The sequence below is a fragment of the Leopardus geoffroyi genome, chromosome C3 (genome assembly GCF_018350155.1).
Source record: "Leopardus geoffroyi isolate Oge1 chromosome C3, O.geoffroyi_Oge1_pat1.0, whole genome shotgun sequence".
Taxonomy (NCBI): Eukaryota; Metazoa; Chordata; class Mammalia; order Carnivora; family Felidae; genus Leopardus; species Leopardus geoffroyi.
The window spans coordinates 32,188,230-32,211,366 of NC_059338.1; the positions used below are offsets into that span (position 1 = coordinate 32,188,230).

The 23,137-nt window shown below is 36.3% G+C and overlaps 1 protein-coding gene across 6 annotated transcripts in view; it reads right to left on the minus strand.

Moving 5' to 3' along the window:
* Nucleotides 1–23,137, minus strand: part of NEK7 (NIMA related kinase 7) — a 161,180-nt gene that overhangs the window by 46,137 nt on the left and 91,906 nt on the right. For all 6 annotated transcript variants that reach the window (XM_045456652.1, XM_045456653.1, XM_045456654.1 and 3 more), the window contains 2 exons: nt 13,378–13,440; nt 11,556–11,666 (listed from right to left, as the gene is read on the minus strand). In XM_045456652.1, coding sequence (XP_045312608.1) covers nt 11,556–11,666; nt 13,378–13,440 — 174 coding nt within the window. The remainder of the gene's footprint in view (nt 1–11,555; nt 11,667–13,377; nt 13,441–23,137) is intronic.

The window sequence follows — 23,137 nt, forward strand, 5'->3', positions numbered from 1 at the left end:
TTAGCACATTGATATCAAAGAAATTTAGGACATTAAAAAAATTAAAAAAAAAACATATGAATGCATCAGAATTACTACAAGGAATGATCCCTACATTGCTGACACATGGATAATCATTAAGAGAAGCTCCCATGTTACTAAAACTAATAGAGAAGATACCTGGAAATACTTAAGATGTTTTGTCTACTATAGATAGAAAGAGTGAGACAAAAAAGCAGAAAATTAATCTTTTGGAAGACACAAGGTCACAAAGATAAATGCAAACATTCACCTCTTGAATAAATTCTTTCTGGTTCTGTTTCACCAAGCAATGGTAAGATAGTTGAAAAGATATCTCAATATTCTTAATGGACAAGGGAAACAGCAGAACAATGAGACAGTAAAAGTCTCTTGGTAGAAATCTCTACTTAATTGTCTATAGCTACCAATACGACTGCTTGTGATGTTACAGGATTTTTAAAAGGCAGCTTTAGATCGATATTACCTTAAAATGTAAAGAGCAAAGCGTTCTTTGAAAATTTTCTTCTCATTCTCCCAAGTAAATACAATTCAAAAGTTATATATCACCTTTTAGTTGTGCTCACAGAATTATATAATGGTCATTAGGATACACAATTTTCAGTTTACTAAAGTCCTTAAGTTCTCTTCTACTTCACTATCTAACTACTTAAGTATAAAGGAAATCCAGGTGACATTTTGTCAGTAACATTGCTTCTATACAAATAATTCTGGGGGCACCTGGGTGGCAAGGCTGATTAAACGTCCAACTTCAACTCAGGTCATGATCTCAAGGTTCAAGGATTCAAGCTCCGCGTCCAGCTCTGTGCTGACAGTTCAGAGCCTGGAGCCTGCTTTGGATTCTGTGTCTCCCTCTCTCTCTGCCCCTCCCCCGCTCATGCTGTCTCTGTCTCAAAAATAAATAAAACATTAAAAAAACTTAACAGAAACCCATGGGGGAGGGGAAAGAAAAAAAAAAAAAGAGGTTAGAGTGGGAGAGAGCCAAAGCATAAGAGACTCTTAAAAACTGAGAACAAACTGAGGGTTGATGGGGGGTGGGAGGGAGGGGAGGGTAGGTGATGGGTACTGAGGAGGACACCTTTTGGGATGAGCACTGGGTGTTGTATGGAAATCAATTTGACAATAAACTTCATATATTGAAAAAAAAATTTTAAATAAATAATTCTGTATAACACACCTATACATACATATCATATATAAACATAAATCTATATATACACATAGTTTACATGCATTATGTGTAGGTAATTATGTATATATATATATATATATACACACACACACACACACACACACACACATACGTATATAATATTTAATTCTGCATGGATTTTTTTCAGATAGTATCACTGATTTTTAACCTTAAACTTCCAAATAACTGTAAGGTGATAAAGCAGAGATGACAATCTTATACAATAGACTTAGAGGGAAATTGACTGTACTTGGAATCACTGGCACTTTTCATAGTTGTCTGGCCTGGGCTATATATTTTATGCCAGATGCTGAAATGGAAACTGTAGGTGTCCTGGTAAACTATAAATCTGAGTGATTAAAGATAGATGGTACTACTGGGAAGACTTTATTGCTTTAGGGACTCAAAGGTCAAAAGTGTAAGAGACATTTCAAAGTGATTTTATTTCCAGTATAGCCTCTAAATTTGGATAAGTACAAATAAAAATGTGTCTACAAACGTAAAAAAAACAACCACACCAAGAAGGTAAATAAGATTTATAAGTTATAAGATTTGGAGATAATAATTATTTCTAAAACACTGTTAATATTTTAGCGAATTTATCAAAGCCTGTAATATGCAGAATTCTAAGACATACTTCACCCCCCAAAATTCCCAAGTCCTGGTATGTAATTCCCTCCCTTGAATCCAAATTGGGTTGTGAATATGATGAACTGTCTTTCCTATATCATGTTATCTTATATGGCAGAAAAATTTTGCTGATGTAATTAAGGTTCTAAATCAGCTGCTTTTGAGGTAATCAAAAAGGAGATTATCCTGGTGGATGGGACAGACTACTGGGTAAGCCCTTCAAAAAAGTCAGAGATTCAAAGCCAGAGAGACTCTGCTGCTGGTCTGAGGGAACAAACTGCCAAGCTATGGAAAGGGCCATGTGACAAGGCACAGCAGGACACCTCTAGGACCCAAGGATGGCCCCCAGTTGATAACCACCAAGACAGTAATGACTTTAGTCATATAACTGCAAGGAACTGAATTCTTCCAACAACCAGTGAATAAGGAAGAGAACCCTGAACCTCAAATGAGATCATAGCCCCAGCTGGTACCTTGATTTCAGTCTTCTCAGATGTTGAGCAGAGAACTCACTAACTGGTGTGTGATTCACAGAAACTGTGAGGTTATAAGGTTGTGTTGTTTTAAGTTGCTATCTTTGTGATAATTAGCAATAAAAGAATAATATAAAGCAAGTTTCTAAACAGTTAAAATCAACATATAAAATTAACTTTATTTCTGTATTAAGGAAAAGAGTCTTAAGGCTTCTACCAAATTTAAAGGGAATGCCATACAAGTAGTATCAATGCAAAAGACACAAAGTTGCATAACCAAGAAGACAGCATTTATGTAAATAAATTAGGAGTAAGAAAAGATAGCTTAGATTAGGAATGAGACAAAGATGCCCACTCTCACCATTCCTATTCAACATCATAGAAGTCCTTGCCAGAACAATCAGGCAAGAAAAAAATAAATAAATAAATAAAAGGTATAATAATTGTAAAGGAAGAAGTAAAACTGTTATCTCTTTGTAGATGACATGATTTTAGATACAGAAAATCCTAAACACTCAACCCAAAAAAATAGTTCTAATCAAAGAATTCAGTACAGTTACAGGTAACAAAATTAATGTACAAAAATCAGTGGTGTTTCTATATATTAAACTTACCTGAAAAAGAAATAAAGGAAGTGATACTATTTACAAATGCATCAAAACCAATAAAAGAGTTAGGAATAAACTCAACCAAGGAGGTGAAACTTAACCAAGGAATCTTCTAATCTGAAAACTATAAGACATTGATGAAAGAAATCAAAATCAAAAAGACTCAAATCAATGGAAAAGTACCCTGTGTTCACGGCTGGAAGAATTTTAAATTGTTAAAATGTCAATACTACCAAAAGCCATCCAGAGATCAAGGCAATTCCTATTAGGATTCCAATGGCATTTTTTTACAATGTACAAAAACAAAGAAACAAAAAACAGTTCTAAAACTTATACAGAACCACAAAAGACCCCAAAAAGCCAAAGCCAAAGCAATCCTAAGAAAGAAGAACAAAGTGTTAGGCATAACACTTCTTGATTTCAAACTATACTATAAAGCTACAGTAATCAAAACAGTATGGTACTGGCATAAAAACAGATCAATGAAACCGAATCAAGAGCTCAGAAATAAACCCAAGCATGTATAGTCAAACTAACATTTGACAAGGGAGCTAAGAATACTCAGTGGAGAAAAAACAGTCTCTTCAATAAATGGTGCTGGGAAGACTGGATATTCACATGTAGAAGAATGAAACTAGACCCCTAGCTTACACCACTCACAAAAATTATCTTGAAGTGAACTAAAGACTTAAATGGACAACCTGAAACCATGAAACTCCTAGAAGCAACCAGGAAAAAATCCCCTTGACATGGATCTTGGCAGTAATTTTTCAGAAAGGACACCTAAAGCATAAGCAACAACAACAACAAAATGAACAAATGTGACCAGGTGAAACTAAAATTGTCAGAAGAAACAACTGAGAAACTGAGAAGGCAACCTATGGAATGGGAAAAAAATATTTGCAAACATGTATCTGATAAGGGATTAATATCCAAAATATAGAAAGAATCAATACATCTCAATAACAAACAGCAATCATAATCATTCAATTAAAAAATGGGCAAAGATCAAAATAGACATTTTTCCAAAGAAGATACATGAATGGCCAACAGGTACATGAAAAGATGCTCAACAACACTAGTCATTAGAGAAATGCAAATCAAAATCACAATGAGATATCACCTCAGAATGGCCATCATCAAAAGACAAAAGATAGCATGCTGCCCTAGAGCCCTTGTACGGGTGTTGGTGGGGCTGTAAACTGGTACAAACACTACAGAAAACAGCAGTATGGAGGACCCTTAAAAAATTACAAATGAACGGCCATATGATCCAGCAATTCCACTTCTGGGAATGTATCCATGGGAAATGAAGACACTAACTCAAAAATATATCTGCAGCGCTATGTTCACAGCAGCATTATTTACAATAATACCCAAGACATGGAAACCAAATAAGTGACCATCGATGGATGAATGAAAAAGAGATACATACACACACACTCACACTATACACACACACACACACACACACACACACACACACACACACACACACAATGGAATATTACTCAGCTTTAAAAAACAAGAAAATCCTGCCATTTGCAACAACAGGATGAATGAACCCTGAGGGCATTACGCTAAGTAAAATAAGCAAGACAGAGAAAGGGAAATGCTGTATGATCTCACTTATATGTGGAATCTAAAACACACACACACACACTCTCTCTCTCTCTCTCTCTCTCTCTTTCATAAAGAAAGAGCTTTGTGGTTTCCAGAGACAGAAAGTGGGCACAGGGGAAACTGAAGGAAGGAGGTCAAAGGTACAAACTTCCAGTTACGACACAAGTAAGTACCAGGATGGAATGCACAACATGATGACTACAGATAATACTGCTGACCGATATACAGAAAAGTTGTTGTGAGAGTAAATCTTAAGAATTCTCATTGTAAAGGAAAATTTTTTTTTTCTTTCTATTGTATCTATTCGAGATGACAGATCTTAACTAAACTTAGTGTGGTAATCATTACATAGTACATGTAAATCAAACCATAATGCTGTGTACACTTACACAGTGATGTATGTTAATCATATCTCAATAAAACTGGGGGAAAAAAGAAGATACAGACTTCACTAATTATTTGGAATTGTATCAAACTCTTGGCACAAAATAGATCTCCATTTAAATTAGTAATCCATATTTCGCTAAAAAATAATTCCCAAGTAAATACTGACTTTTCTTTTTTAATCTTGACTTACTTCTTAGCCAGTGTGGCATGGTATGAAAATCTTCTAGCAGATAACAGAGTTCTAAGTCCCCCCCCCCCCCACCAAGAGATTTATTACATTGGGTTATATTGTGTTTTATTGATATTTTAGCAAAATAAAGGTTTTTACAAATATAATGTTAAAGATATGCACTTATATTTTCTTCTACCTCAAACTGACTTCCTAAGAGGTAATTCTAAATATAAGAAATTATAAATAGTTCAATGAATAAACTATATGTTGCAAAAATGGGCTATAAAAACTTAAAACACATTTTAACAATATTTCTAGTGACAAGCTGCAATAAACACAGCTCTTGTTTATATCTTTCTGAGATTAGTCTCTCATCTTCTCTACACTAAGTCTCCATCACCAAATATGTTTCTTGACATTCAAAGAGTGAAATAAACAGTATTAATAAGGCATAGTGCAAAATGGAGCATCTACTGGTCTGATAAAGAAAATATGCAGCATATAAATCACAACTCGATTAACTGAAATCTGAGAGCCTATTTTCCTTTAAAATTCTGATTACTGACGATAAAGAAATATATGATGAAAAAAATCCTAGATTTCCTTTTATCCTAAAACTCATCTGGGAAGTATTTCATCTGACCACAGCCTCAGGTATTCCTTTGTCACTAATTAGAGAAATACTGAATATTTCAACTATAAATTGCTTAATTATATTTGTCAGCTTGCTCTAAACCAATTAATTATTTACTTGTAAAATTCTTTGATGCAATGCTATCCAGAGGTTCATTTCTGGAATACAGACCAGGAGCTATATTTCCTCTTCTACCCCAATTAAGCTGAAGACTTGAGACAGTGAAATATATTGTTGTGATGTACTGATTTACGGTATTACTCACTAGAAAGAAATGAATCATTTTCTTAAAATTCCAGTATCTACTGCTGTCCTTTGTAAAGCTTTAAGTCCTAGTCATGTTCCTTCATAAAAGAAGTTCCTTAAGATTTTTTTCCTAACGTAGTCTCTTCTATAAAGACAGCTTATAGTACAATTAAGTGTTTAGAAAAGAATTTCTGAATTTCTTAGGGGAAAAAAACCAAACAAAACCAAAACCCTTCCTGTATCACATCAGGACACCGTCTTCTCTCATGGCAGCATACCACTCAATAGCTTAGCAAGTCCCCTTGAGACCGGAGTGCGAAGCAGCAAGAAACGGCTGTGATTGTTGTACAACCACCCAGGTTACCTACTGGTCCCTGGAGCAGAGAAGTGTAACACAGGTAAGAGAATCAGGAGGAAGGAAAGAGAAAGAAAATAACCACCTTTTAGGTATTCATTCATTCAACATATTTATTGAGTTGCTACTATCAGCCAGGCACCTCCCCAGAAACTGAAGGTGTCTACACCTTCTACAGCAGATACTTGCTGAGCACCTACTCTGTGCAGGGAGCTGTCCTAGACACTAGGGACATGTGAGGGCACAAAACAAAGATTCCTCCCTCTCAGAGCTTGTACTCTGGATCACCCAGGTCTAGTAAATCTTGACAAGCATCTTCACCCTCAATGGGAAACACAAGAAGGATTTAAAAACAGAGGTTTTTCTTTTCTTTCTTCCCTTCTCACTTGTCTTACAGGCCGATGGAGAAACAGATTAGAGAAATGGTGCTGGGATTGATGGAAAAGTTGCTGCCCTACAGGTGACAGATGATGCTACTTTATACTACAGGGAGACAAATGGAAGTAGAGCAGGGTGGAAAATTTGAAAGACGTTTAAAAGAAAAATAAACTGAACTTGGTGAGGGACAGAAGTGTCAAAGAAGGAAAAAACAAAAAAAGAAGTGTCAAAGAAGAGTCCTGGGCTCTAGCATGCACAACTGGGCAGACTGGTACCGAATATCAAGTTAGCATTGGAGGAGGAGGGTAGTCTGTGAGGACGATCGTGAATTTCTTTACAGACGTGTTGAGTTAACGTGAGTTCAGAACTGAAAGACAGCTCCGGACTAAAGATAAAAAGTTAGAAATCAACGGTGTACAGAAAGTAACTGAATCCACAGGCATGAATGACATCAACTATGAGGAAAGTATAAAGCAAAAAGGAAAAAAAAAGTCAGGACTGAAACTTTTAAAACTCCATCATTAAAGGCCAAGGGATGAGAATGTGTCAGTTAAGAAGAATCAGAGTCTCCAGAGAGGCAGGAAGGAAACCAAGGCACTATGGGACTCAACAAGCCAGTGGAGGAGTATTTTAAGAAGAAGCATAGGAACAACAGAGCCACGTGCAGCTGAGACGTCAAGCAGAATGAGCACTGGTTGAAGTCCACTGGATTTAATGACAGAGGTCACTCAAGAGCCATTTCTCGTGGTGTTGGAAACAGGGTCAGGAATGTCTGTCTGCAAAGGGAAAAAACAGAACCAGGACAGTATGGAGGGAAAGGCAGGTGGAGGTGGGGGTGTAAGACTCAAGTCAGCAGTGTTTTCTTTCATCATCTTACTTAAAATAGCAACACCTCTCGCCTCTTTATTGTCCTTCTTTATCATAAAAAACATACATAAATGTAACCAGATATAAAAATGTTCTACTCATGTGAAACTCCTTGGTCAAACTTTCTGTTATGGACATTGGAATACCTTTCTAGTGTGGCCATTATGCTGAGACTATTCTAAAGATCTATAGGTTTGACAATATAACTTTCAACCTTTAGAAGGTCTCCAAGATGATCTGGGAAATCTGACCCAGAATCCTTCTACCTTGGTGAGACAGACTAATGGTACCTACAGTAAAGGATAGGGTCATTAAAGGCTTATACAATGTCTATTAGACAGGAAGGAAGAATGATATCCCAATTCTCTAGAAAACTACCTCGGTTCTATCGAAGTACAATAAATTGCTCTATAAACTTATAACTTACTAGCAATCAGTTGGTATCTTTTATTTTTAAAAAAAGTTTCCTGGGGCGCCTGGGTGGCGCAGTCGGTTAAGCGTCCGACTTCAGCCAGGTCACGATCTCACGGTCCGTGAGTTCGAGCCCCGCGTTGGGCTCTGGGCTGATGGCTCAGAGCCTGGAGCCTGTTTCCGATTCTGTGTCTCCCTCTCTCTCTGCCCCTCCCCCGTTCATGCTCTGTCTCTCTCTGTCCCAAAAATAAATAAACGTTGAAAAAAAAAATTAAAAAAAAAAAAAGTTTCCTAAGTACAATTTTACATGATAGATACGTTCAAATTTTAGTCAGAGGCCCCAAGGATACTTTAAGAGGATAGTTATCGATTCTATAACTGTATGTTACTATTCATTACCAAACACAGAATCGATCTTACTACATTCCACTGGGTCAGCTGATAAAACAACTCTCTGAAAAAGTCAACTGAAGGCAAGATGCATTTAAGTAAGAGAGCTGAGTTCATGATCACAATAAATATAAAAACACACCGGCAAATTTTTCCTCCCTCAGTGGCCTAAGAAACCTGAATCTGCTAAAGACGCAGGTAACAGGGCTTCTTCTATAAGGTACTCTGATTGTGCACTAGCTTTCTCAAGTGGTGAAAGGACAGGAGAATTCTTCCAAGGTAAATGTTATGGGCTTAGGCATGCCTTGGCAATGGGTCAGGGACAGCGACCTGTATGTGTGGAGTAGCAGTAGCAAAGAAAAAAAAAACTAAACTGAAAAAGGGCAAAAATCTCTAGAGCACAATCAAAACCCCAAATCATCGATCTCTCATCAGGGGCAAAACCTGACAACTGAAAACTGTACGTTTTTTTATCTGCCTTCGGTTGGTATTTGCCCAATAAAGATTTGCCCTCTTTGCTTCCCACTATAAATACTTAAATAACTCTTGCACTTAGAGTTTAAGCCAAGAATTTTATATTAATTGTCTCTCTTATAAGGACTATTTACATTTGCTTTTATGGGTCTCATCTTGGTAGCTGTTTTGCAGATTTGGCGTTTGTGTGTTTGTATTTCTTTTTAAAATTAAAACCACAATTTTTTTTTAATTGTTCATTAATTTGCAAAGACAGTTTGTGCTAGTGGTGGGAAGTCCCTAAAAGAGAAAATCAGATAACCGATTAGAAGTGAGTCACTCAAACCATGGGACTTGAAACAGAGTCAGTTTGATAGCATTCTGTGATAATAAAAAATATTACCTCCCTGTTATGCAGTATTTTTATAATTTAGAAAGCAACCTCAAAACTGCCCCATCTTATGAATGAGGAAACTAATCCTAAGAGAAGCTAAGCAAGAGGAGAGTGTAAGTGGCTGACACTGACCTTCCACTGGAGACGAGGGATCCTAACTACTGCTAGAGAACTGGTGAGTGCCTTGATCAGAAAATCTGTGCAGGCTTTGTGATGGAATGCAGATTTTGTGTGCATCAACATCTTTCTGGGGAGAAGGTCAAGGGTTTTCATCTGATTTTTCAAAGGAGTTCTGTGATATAAAAATCTCTAAGGGCCATTAAGGGAAAACACATGTAATTTTGTATCAGAAGACAAACTTAATTTCACACACTAGTCCTTCTATTTACTAGTGATGATGACTGTCTTCTCTAAGTGTCAAATTTACCTGCCAGAGTCCTTGTGAAGAGTAAATATGGTAATGCATATAAAGCATCTAACATTGTTTTTAAGAACTCCATGTGGCAGAGATTACTAGTTGCACTCCAATATCTGTTGACAGACCAAATATACAGTCAATGGCCAGATCATATAAAAATAGAACTTTGAACCACAACCTTCAGCAACCTGACCAGGAAACCTTTTATCCATAACAAACAACCCAGGACGCCAGCCTTCTATGTCAGACATGCAGGAAGCCAGACTGCTGTCTCTAGTGACAATCCAGGAAGCTGAACAGTAACTCTGTAACAATCAGCCCCAGGACTTGATTAATAACTGACAGCTTCCCTAATTTTTGTTCCTGCTTCCAACTTAGGACGAACCAGAGAAAGCCAGATGATATGCCTCACTTCTGAGGAGCTCACCTATAGCTCCTTCAGGCCAGCAGCCTCTAATCAGGTCATACCTAAAGGCTTATTTTTCCCCATTATAAAGATTTTCTAATTCCTCTGTACCTGCCTATGAATCTCTGCTAAAATGTCAGTGACAATGGTTGACTCCCTTGCGTGCTATAGCAAGCTCAGAATAAAGAGCCTTGCTTTTCTCATTTAGTTGGTCTTCATTGATTTCCACTCTGTTCAACATGTCTTCCTGAATAGTAGAAATTTAGCTGGCACATGACCAGCCAAATGACGACTATATATTCCAGCCTCCCTTGCAGCTACACATGTTCATAAGACCAAATTTTGGCCACTGGGATGAAGCTAAAAATGTTGTGTGGCAGTATCCAGCAATGTGCCTCAAGATACAGCTAGCAAGGGGTGCCTGGGTGGCTCAGTCGGTTAAGCGTCCGACTTTGGCTCAGGTCATGATCTCGCGGTCCGTGGGTTCGAGCCCTGCATCGGGCTCTGTGCTGACAGCTCAGAGCCTAGAGCCTGTTTCAGATTCTGTGTCTCCCTCTTTCTCTGACCCTCCCCTGTTCATGCTCTCTCTCTGTCTCAAAAATAAATGTTTAAAAAAATTAAAAAAAAAAAAAAAGATACAGCTAGCAAATATCCTATGTCCCTACATGCCGGCGAAAGGGGACTTTATCAGCTATAAATAGGCTTGGTTTCTGAGAATTTGATAGATCAGAGCTGCCCTATTAGCCCCAGAATTTTATGTAACAGAAAAATATAATTAACAACAATAATACAGCACTAGCTCCCATTTGCATAGCCTTACAATGTGTGAGACACGGTTCTTATCTCTGAATAAATATCAATTAATCATTAACAACAATCCTATGAAGTAGGTTCTATTATTATTTTGTTTTTGAGAAACTGTGGTACACGAAAGTAACTTGCCTAAGGACAAGCAGTGTTTAGGACACTGTAATTTGAGGGTTTCTATAACTTGTAACTGAACTTAAACCAATTTATATGCTCTTAGAAAAGAAAGTTAAATAAACTTTTAAGTGGTTGAATCAGGGTTTGATGTGCAAGGTCTGAATGCAAAGCCCATTTTATTCTTTGATGAATCCCTCCTAGGAGCAGGTCCGGATTCTCTAGAATCCCTTTCTGTTACCCTTTGCCTGATATCTACAGATACAGGATCAAGGGTGGTCTGTTCAGAGAAATCAAGCTGCAAAATTTTAACTTCAGCTTACAGAAGACAAATCTGTTGGTCTATTTCCAAGTTGGTTTCAGACTGTTCACAAATCTCAGTTGAAGTGTAAACGTCACCAGGTAAACCAGCTTCAAAATCATAACCATCACTACGATCTGTCATTCACTACATATCTATCATATGTTAAAGTATGACAACGAGGTCTTTAAAGTATCTGATATACCTGTATGTTTAACAGACAATTTTTATCAGAAAAAATAAATATTTAGTTTACAAAAAACAAAACAAACCCTTACCTTTATCATTCTGGACAGATCACCAGCATCAGCTAATTCCAAAACTATGTTAAGTTCATTATCTTCAATGAATGATGCATAATATTTAATTACATTTGGATGGTTGAGTTGCTGATGGAAAAACATACAAACAAAAACAAACAAACAAACAGGCACCAGAAAAGTTTTTTCAATTGTAAATTATCAAGAATCACTTATAGTTTCTTAACTGAAGAATAAACTTAGTTATTGCATTTCATTTTTAAGCTAGAAATCTTAACATGACATCATGTATATTTTTCTTTAAGCCAGTGAATTTTGAAACATGTATTGTAATTATTAAAAGTAAAAGTAGATACCAGTTTATTTTGATATTCTTTATTAGAAATAATAGAAAGTTTGAAAACTTTTAGAAAGTTTGAAAGTACATATTACTATGTTCAATAAATATATAAATATAAATGAAGGGGAGGGTGGGTGATGGGTATTCAGGAGGGCACCTTTTGGGATGAGCACTGGGTGTTGTATGGAAACCAATTTGATAATAAATTTCACATATTGAAAAAAATATGTAAATGAATGACATCATTAAAGCACCAATTGCTAAAAATTATATCTTCAAAATGGGAACTGTCATTACGGGTGCTCGGTGGTAAATAAAGTATTCCTACTCCGGTTTTGAAGTTGGCCTGATCCTTATGTAACTATAACCAGTGGTTTAAAACAAAACAAAATAAAAGGACATCGACTGTATCTAAATTTAATTTTTACATCAAATGATATGAGTTTACCTATGGGGTCGAGTCATTAAATGATCCTAAGAAAAATTTGGCCTTGCAAAAATATACACATCAGTCTATACACACGGACAATCCTTTTGTACAATCTTTTTGTTCAATCTTTAAACAAGATAACATAAGACAAATAGTTTCTCAAAGAAAATTATTCAAGAATTCTCCCAGATGGTATATACATGATTTTCTTCTCTTCTGTCTACTTACACGGTTTTCCTCCACATCTTCTATAATACTTCTCTATAACAATTTATATTTATTTTTAAAGCAGTTGCTTCATGGCCCAGGAAATACTACAACTAACAGAACAGATGGAAAGTATGGTTCATTTTGATCTTACTCTTATCTTTTTTGATAAATCAGATTCATGTTAGGCACAAACAAAAATGTATGGCATAAAAACATCCAAGTCTTATCTAGTAGCTGAAAACAGAACACAAGCTACATCATTCCTCAAGGAAATTTCACTAGAATAAAAGCAGTTTAGAGATAACTGAAATTTCAGTTGCATTCTTTGAGTGGATAAGAAACTGAAAAGCTAATTCTGACATACTCTTTACATCACCCTCTCTAAATCTGGGAAAATGTTACAGAAATATTATAAAAATCATGTACCCAGTTGGATCAGTCCACATTCTCAATATATTACATCTTGAGATAGACATCTATATTACATCTTGAACTTTGAGATAATACCAATACACATTTATGTTACTTAACCTTTAAAATACGTCTAATTGGGATGGTCAAGAAAAAATTTCTTTAATGTTTTATGCTCATTTTATTTTCTAGTTTGAAAAGCAGGGGGGGTGGGGAGTGAGGGAAGCTAATTTTACCAAATGTCCCAATTAAATTATTTTATGATGAATCCAAAAGGTAACTACATTCTTCCATATAGTGAGATACAAATTTACATCATGTTGCTTAAAACCAATGCGGCCTAAGTTAAGTCTTAAAAATCTTTTTCCTTATAAGTGCAGTATTTTTATAAATCACTTTTATCAACAGGCTCAGCTATGTTAAAAATAGTCAATAGTTCATTTATTTACCTTAAGGAGATCAATTTCTTTGATACAATCAGCACGTGCTTTGGAATCCATTAAATCAAATATCTAAAAATAGAATCCAGAATTATTTAATAAACTAATAATCTATGGTTCAAGAATAAACTAATAATCTATGGTTCAAGACACCACATAAATTCATTATAATACTTTATATATAGTTTATACACCTACTAAGAAATTTTCTTCCCGATTAGCATTTTAGGAGCTTTGAAAAACTGTAGGTATTTTATCTCATGTTACCTCCAGAGTTTACATTTTCCCTCCACAGGCAGTCAGTATTAACATTGAGAAAAGAGTGGTGACTAGGTGGCTCAGTCAATTGAGCATCTGACTCTGGATATTGGTTCAAGTCATGATCTCATGATTCGTGGAATCAAGCCCCACATTGGGCTCTGTGCTAACAGTGTGGAGTCTGCTTGGGATTCTCTCTCTCCCTCTCTCTCTGCCCACCCCCCCCACCCCTGCTCAAAATAAATAACGTTTCAAACAAATTTAAAAAATAACAGTGAGAAAAGAGAACCACTAGACATTTCAAGCCTTAGGTTCAAATGAAACAGAATGGATGTTGTGATCATAATAAAGTAAGAGCTAACATGTACTGAACAATTAATATGTGTTAAACATATTACATTAACTACCTCATTTAATTTTCATTTAATCCTTAAGAAGACAATATTTCCATCTTATAGATGAGGGAAAGTAGGTTTAGAAAGCGTAAGAAACTGACAAAAGTTCACACAGCTAATTAACGGAGCAGCCAGAATTTACTCTCAGAGTTTTCCAACTATATAACACCGGCTCTGAATGATTAATCTACACAATCAAATCATGTCTAAAAAGTCAAATGCACACCGTGACAGGGAAGCTATCACTCCAAACTATTTCTTTGGAAAGAGCAGTGACAAAATCTTGCCCTTTTTAACAGTATGTCACAGATATACATACAACACATAAACAGATCTACTCTTATCTGTGGAATTAAAATTTCCTAAGGGAGAGGAGCAATTAGGAAAAACTATCTAAAAAGGCTCCTGGGGGTAATAATGAGTAAAAGGTTGAGAAATATGGGTCTAATGTGAAAAGTATAAAAATATATAATATAATAAAATGGATATTAGGATGTGTCTGAAAACAAAGAACGCTATCAGTGCTCTAAGTGTGTGGAAAATAAATAAATAAATAAATAAACAAATAAGCAATATGCTAAATATTGGAGAATATATCTGGATAAGTCATGACTACAAGCTGGTTAAAACCCTAATCATAGGGGTGCCTGGGTGGCTAAATTGGTTGAGCATCCAACTCTTGCTTTCAGCTCAGGGTCATGATATCAAGCCCCACATCCAGCTTCATGCTGAGCATGGAGCCTGCTTGAGATTCTCTGTCTCTCTCTCTCTCTCCCTCTCCCTCTCCCCACCCCCCCCTTCTCCTGCCTATCTCCCCCAATGCATGCTCTCTCTCTCTCTAAAGGAAAAAAACAAACAAACAAACAAACCCTAGTCATATAACAAAACAACTTTAATGACATTTCTAGTCATCAACTTGACCAAGTCTTCCTGATTCAGACTGCCAATATGCTCCAGGAAAAGTAGGTATATAACCTGAAAGGAGTGGCAGTCATGATCCAAGTCTTTTTGACTCAAGCAGGAATTATTGAACGCCTACTAGAGGGTGTAGCCTCTTATATATGCTGCTACAATCTTTACCATGTTCCTATAAGGTAGGTAGTACTGGCTTCAATTTAGAAAAAGGACTGAGACTCAGAGAGGTTAAATATATGCTTATGGTTGTAAAATTAGTAAGTGACAGAACAAGCACTTGAATCCAGACCGTTCCAGCTCTGGAGTCTGTTTTCGTGAATAGCCCAGACTCTTGCAAAGTCCAATACATATACAACTAACTAATAAGTACTAAAATACATGTGTGTGCAAAGTGCAGTATGAGAAATCTAAAGAAAGAATCTCCAGGGCACCTGGGTGGCTCAGTTGGTTGAGCGTCCGACTTCAGCTCAGCTCATGATCTCACACTAAGTGAGTTCGAGCCCCATGTCGGGCTCTGTGCTGACAGCTCGGAGCCTGGAGCCTGCTTCGGATTCTGTGTCTCCCTCTCTCTCTGCCCCTCCCCTGCTCATGCTCTCTCTCTGTCTCAAAAATAAATAAAAACATTAAAAAAAAAAATCTAAAGAAGGAATCCCCATGTGAGGAGTGGGTAACATTAAAGCTGAACTTTGAAAAAATTGTTAAGATTCTGCTAGCCAGAAATAACAGATATCTAAGGCATAAAAGAAAATACAGAATATGGGGGAATAAATACAACTTATAAGAGGAAATGTTTGCTTACTATCATTTTTGACATCCAAACATGCATGTAGTTCTAATTTTCCCTTAATTAAAAAAATTAAGGAAAATATAAATAAAATTTTTAAACAAAAAATTGGCAAAATCACTTTCTTAAAGAATTTTAGCTTGTGCTCACTCTTCCATTTCTTGTACAAATGTATGTGTGTTTTAGATAGTGAAAACAGAGGCAGTATGCATTATATATGCTTTTTCACCTGACTTACAGCAAAATACTTCTCATATTTCTACATAGTCTTCAACTTTATTTATTTTTATTTATTTATTTTCTAATGAAAAGTTTTAATATCTAATTTATGTTTTTCAAGTTTTAATGTGAAATAGCTAAGAACTGCACTACGCATAAAGACAATTAACATAAATAAATTGGCTCATGTTCTTGCTTTCTTTCATTCACAAAACTGTGTTGTCAACTTACTAGATTTTACTGTGGATACAAATAAGAAAACAAGCTTGCAGTCCTAAAGATGCACACTGCCAGATGCAGAATGCAACCTGGAACAAAGGAAATGAACACACAATCTACTCAGCACTACTTGTACAAAGTGATGTGAGACCCTCAAGGGGATGGAGTATGTCTGGCAGGGATTATATGTGCAGGAAAGCAGAATACTTCAGAAAGGTTTCTTATAGACAGACTTCAAGCTGTATTACAAAGCTGTAATCATCAAGACAGTATGGTACTGGCACAAGAATAGACACTCAGATCAATGGAACAGAATAGAGAACCCAGAAATGGACTCACAAACGTATGGCCAAGTAATCTTTGACAAAGCAGGAAAGAATATCCACTGGAATAAAGATAGTCTCTTCAGCAAGTGGTGCTGGGAAAACTGGACAGCGACATGCAGAAAAATGAACCTGGACCACTTTCTTATACCATACACAAAAATAAACTCAAAATGGATGAAAGACCTAAATATAAGACAGGAAGCCACCAAAATCCTCGAGGAGAAAGCAGACAAAAACCTCTATGACCCTGGATGCAGCAACTTCTTATTCAACACGTCACCAGAAGGAAGGGAAACAAAAGCAAAAATAAACCACTGGGACCTCATCAAAATAAAAAGCTTCTGCACCGCGAAGGGAACAATCAGCAAAACTAAAAGACAACCAATGGAATGGGAGAAGATATCTGCAAACCACATATTAGATAAAGGGTTAGTATCCAAAATCTATAGAGAACTTATCAAACCCAACACCCAAAAAACAAATAATCCAGTGAAGAAATTGGCAAAAGACATGAATAGACACTTCTCCAAAGAAGACATCCAGATGGCCAACCAACACATGAAAACCAACACATATGACTTCACCATATGAGGACTTTAAGATACAAAACAGATGAACATAAGGGAAGGGAAGCAAAAATAATATAAAAACAGGGAGGGAGACAAAACATAAGAGACTCTTAAACATGGAGAACAAACAGAGGGTTACTGGAAGGGTTGTGGCAAGGAGGGGATGGGGGTAAATGGGTAAGGGGCATTAAGGAATCTACTCCTGAAATCATTGTTGCACTACATGATAACTTACTTGAATGTAAATTGAAAAAAAAAATAAATTAAATTAAAAAATAATAAAATGTATTATTTTAAAAGAAGATTTCTTATAGAAATAAGTAAAATCAAAAGTTCATTACTTTTGCTTCATTAAATTGCTTCATACTTAGCAATTTCTTCTTTTTAATTTATTTATTTTTGAGCAAGAGAGAGGGAGAGCAAGCTAGTGGGGGAGGGGCAGAGAGGAAGGGAGAGAAAGAATCCTAAGCAGGCTCCAAGCTGTCAGCACAGAGCCCTACATGGGGCTCGATCCCACAAACCATGAGATCACGTCCTGAGCTGAAATCAAGGGTTGGACACTTAACCAAATGAGCCACCCAAGCATCTCTACACTCAGAAATTTCATACAAAAAGGCATACATTCCTCAAATTGCCAAATGATGCCAGAAAAATTGATATTACTTATGTAACAAGTTAAATAATAAATATTAATGTAAACAAAATTTTGAACTTGATATTAGTATAGTTATGAAATATACACAGAGAGACTCTTTATGGTTAAAAATCAAAATGGCACGAGAAATAACTGATTCTCACCAAATCATGAATGCTAATGCCATTCTTAGGACCTCCTAGTCACAGTGGACTTGATATAATTGAAAGAAATGCAGGGATATACAAAATGTTAAATGTCTTAGATTTTAAAGGAATTCCTGGAAACTTTTTTTTTAATGAAAAAGAGAAAGGTTAATTCTGGTACTAGTAATTAAAATGAAGAAAATCATAAACTTGGAGACATGTATAAATCTAACCTCCCAATAATCAATGTATCTATGATGGGAAAAATACTTAAAAGGCAAAGCTAGTGAATGAGATGAGAAAAAGATGTGTCCAAGTGCTTTAGGAAACTCCAAATAGACACAACATAGCAAGATGGAAGTTTGCTCCACAGAAATCATGAATTTCTAATTCAAATTATAACTAATTTAGTATTACAAATTAACTTTCATTTTTAACTGAATTTTCAATAATATCAAAGTCTCTCCTTATTCACTGAGAGATAAGCATGGCTGGCACATTTGAGGCAAAACTAAAATCTGAACCAAATACATTTATAAATACATTTAATCAGAAATTCATTAGTATCTTATCTTTCTTTTTCTCTCAGCCAGCAAGTCAAGACAAAAATAAAAACTGGAGATTTAGATCAAATCATTCCCAGACATAGATTCAAGACTGTCTGATTTCATGAGCAAGAAAAGACAACACACAAGGAAAAACAAAATCTAGAGTTTGTAAAAATAGCTTTCATAGGATATTTACAAGCTTTGCTCCAGAAGCCATCTTTTTGAGCTCTACTCAAGTTTCTTTGGGTTTTTAGTACACTTGGTAAGAGCAAAGTTACTAACAGTGTTTAGGCAAGTACTGGCTAATAAATTCTCAGTACTTTCTGAATCATTTTTAAAAGTTTTCTTTTGTCATCTTCAAATTTTGCCAAAAATTACTCATGACTGATGAAACTGAAAAGGATAACACCGGATATCTTTAAGAGGAAAAAGAGGGCCTTCAAGTAACTGAACAGAAATGTCCTTGAAAAGGCATATGTCAATTTGTTAGGAAAAAAAAAAAAAAAACAAAACACCTAAATGTAGCAATGAAAGTACTTAAAAATTATATACTAAGGAAGCTTGAAAAACCTGGTATATCTCACTTTAAATAGATATTACATAAATAAAAATCTTACCCAAATATTCCCTAGGCCTCCCCAGCTTGTTAGAGCATGACTAAATGAACTGAACTGTCCCTAAATTGAGTCACTGTACTCCATATGACAAAACCTCAGTCACCCCTGGGTTATGCCTTTCTTCATCCCAGTGTTCTTGCCTTCTTTACCTGGTGCCATAATGATGCTTCCATCCCTTATTCCAACTGACCAGTGGCTGTACAGACCATTCCCTAACCATTGTTGGAGTGAGGGGAGAGGAGCTTTAAGGAATATTTTTATTATCAGCCTGTACATTTCTGGTTCTCTTACTTGCTGACTGGTAGGCAGACTTTCCCTTCCAGAGCCGGTCTCTCTGATTTGAAGGGCTACCCTACAAAGGTACATCGGAAGCTGTGAATGAGAATGTGGCTACAGGAGAACCGAAGGATCCAAAGTTATAACTGTGGAAAGTGCCCCATAAAGGGTTAGGAAAGGAAAAGCCATTGAAAGGGACAGAAAAGGGATACCCGGAGAGGGAGGAGAATCAAGATTGTGTAATCGCAGGGTGCTTGGGTAGCTCAGACTTTCCCTTCCAGAGCCTGTCTCTCTTATTTGAAGGGGTAGAGGATGGGTGGGGGGTGGGGGTGGGAGAGTAAAACAATCCACAGCACGAGGGCTGTGAACTCTCTAGATATAAACCACAATCATTGAACAAGTTAACGTCCAAATAATTAAGGTCTCTACCACCAGCACTTCCCTGACTAAATACAGAGGCACTTAAAGGGTGGAGAGATTGGGATGGAGGAGGAGGGGCAAAGCGTTAAGCAAGGTGAGTGCAGGAAGAGTTCTACACTGATGCCAGAAACTTGCTCCCTTTATAACACCAAGGCCTAGGATCTAGCTTCTGTCAGCCTTTCTCTCTTAATGCATCAACATGTTTGAACTGCAAATTATAAGACAGGCCTCAATTTCTTTCTTGTGGATTCCTTAAGGTCCTGGCAAATGATGGTATGGAACTAGATACCTGTGAGTGTCACTAATTACTCTTTGACTATTAAAACACTTTTGTTTCCAAAGAAATGCTTTTTAACTCAACAGGATAACAGTGATCCAACCTCGAGGAGTCCATCAGGAAGCCCTGTTTGATAGGTTTCCTCAAAATTAAAAACAAAAACAAAACAAAACAAAACTCTAAAATTATCACAGGAAATTCACTTTTATTCAGATTTTATGAGAGACTAAAGCTCAGCAAAACTTAGGGCCTGTATAGATTAAGAAGCTACCCTACGAAGGTATGTTGGAAGCTGTGAATGAGAATGTGGCTATAGGAGAACCAAAGGATCCAAAATTATAACTGTGCCCCATAAAGAGTTAGGAAAAGAAAAGCCATTGAAGGGGACAGAAAAGGGATACCAGAGAGGGAGAAGAATCAAGAGTATGTAATCCCAGGGGTGCCTGGGTGGCTCAGTTAAGTATCCAACTTCGGCTCAGGTCATGATCTCATGTCCATTGCTTGGTACCATGTTGACTCTTTTGAGACCAGACCTCATGGTTTCTCAGCATGCCTCACTCCATGGCACTCAGTCAGCCCTCTCAGTCCATCGCTTACCCTGCACTTACCTTACTCCTTCTGTAGTTAAATTCCCACTTCTCTTCCATCCCCTGTTTCCAACAAAAGTTGTTCTTTGACCTCATCTTGATTACCATGCATTCATTATTTCATTTTCTTCAGACCTCTTATTCAAGGTCTGATCTCAGTTGTTAACTCTCTTGGACCTTTGTCAGCTATTTGAGCAATGCAGATGCCTCCACTTTAGAATCTCTCTCTGTCTTGCTAATTCCCAATCATGGTTAATTTCCACTGTGTATGACTTCATTTCTCTATTCACATGTTATCATTGTTCCATGTCCCATGGCATGGAAGGGTTCAGGGTATTTCTTGGAGTTTTGCTTGGAGTTCCCCTTACTCTTGGACATGTTGCACTCTCTTACATTTCCCATTTGAATGCATTTTAAGCACAGTATAGGAAGAACCCCAGATCAGCAGATATGCGATTACAATGTCCACAGTGAAAGTTAAAAATGACTACTCGGAAGCTGCTGCCTCTTGGTGTATGCACTTGGTGTATTTTCCACCATGCTCAGTGGAAAATGCCATCTCCTGTTTGACACAAAGTCTTTGCTGTCTGCTTTGCTTTCACAAACTGCATAGCTGTTCTAATTCATCTGGTCTTAACTCTACCTGTGCTCTGGATGGATTTTTCATCTCTGCTTCCTTTGAGACTTTTTTTTACCAGTTGCCCCATTTCTCCCAAAACAGCCTTCCTTCTCTGCCTGTAATAGCATCCTTTGACTTTCATACTGACACCTGTGTAGAATAATCTGTTGCTTCAACACCTGCAGCTTCTTAAAACTCGCCTCTTGTGTTTTCTGGGAGTACACACTCTTATATATATATATTTTTTTAATGTTTGCTTATTTTTGAGAAAAACAGAGACAGAGTGCAAGTGGGGGAGAGGCAGAGAGAGATGGAGATACAGAATCGGAAGCAGGCTCCAGTCTCTGAGCTGTCAGCACAGAGCCTGATGCGTCATTTCCTTCTTACCTATAATTATTTGACTTACTGTCTATCCACCCCCTCTCAACAAAAGTGTTGAACTCAGCTGTATCTCACTGTCAAATCCAGTGCCTGCCATATAGTAAGTCCTTGATAAATATTAAATGAGCATATCAAAAGTCTTCAACAGCATAAATAAAAAGTTACTTCAACTATATATATTCACTAGGCTTGGCCAGTAGAAGAGTTTATCATTTAAAAATTTTAAGATAAACCCATACAATCAAAACTTGGGTTAGCACAATAACAACCCTGAGACACCATAAGATGCTAAAGAAAAAACACTGTGAAACATCAAAGAAGGACAAAGAACTAAATTATTTCATCGATGTCCATTATCTCATTTAAATATTTCAATGTTAATCTATTTATGCCACGTATGGTAATTCATTATAACTCCAAAATGTTGTTAACTAGAATGCCCTACTCTCTAAACTTTCAAGAAAACTAAAAATCTGCTCTTTTTCTTATATGCCTTTTTCTCACTTGCAAGTACAAATAAATAAAAATAAGAAGCTTTCATTTTTAAGATAAAAGCTTGTGTCTCCTTAACAAGTAAACTAGCATCAATTATTAAATTATTCTTCAATTTAAAAAAATATAATATATAGATTATTTTTACAAATACTTTCCAATTTTCATTTGTTCAAATAACTATTGGAAGGTTCAAAGGAAATCCAAAGAGAGTAAATAACAAAGCTGATAAAAGCTGCAGGAAATTCAGTAATCACAGTGAATACTGAAAGAGACTGAATATATAGTTGTAGAGATTATGAATGCATTATAATCAGTATGCATTATGGAAGAAGTTATCATTGTTCACAAATTTCTAAATGCAAGTAATCCCAACTTCTAATTACGTGAAAACATACAGAACCTAGAAACTAAAATTGACATATATTTAAAAAAAAAAGTTATGCTCATCAATATACTTTAAAAAGTGATATTCTTGATGAATGCTTTATAATAATAATCAAATATAAATACAGAAGCAAATATCAAAGAGTATTTGTCCCTTCAAGAAGTTGTTTTGAGATCACTTGGATCAAAGGGGTAAATTTGAACAAAACAAATTATCACCTTATCTTTGTAAGTACTATACAAAAGTACTTTCCATTCATTCTAATGAATGTCAATGACAATGGATGTTCCACAGAAAAACAGCGTTATCTGGACATAAAACTTAAGAGTAAGCAAAGAGAACTTAAGCATTAACAAACCAAGGATCAAAATATTTCACCTACTATTAGAAAATTAGGGTAACAAAAAATCAAAGGACTGAGACACAGTAAGACCCAAAATTCATACTACAGTACTATCGTAAGACTAGTAAAATAAAAATCAATTCCAATTACATAGCTCTAATCAATGAACTAAGAAGCATGATATAGAGATTTCATGTACCAGATCAAAACAATTCTTTTGATAGTCTCCCAACACAAAGAACTGAGGTTCTGAGACCTAGCTCACAGCCTCTATGAAGACTTTTCCCAACCTCCTCTCACCCGTGTTCCTGGAGGCTGCTCCCATGCCGGTGCCTATCCTGTGACTTCAGATGGGT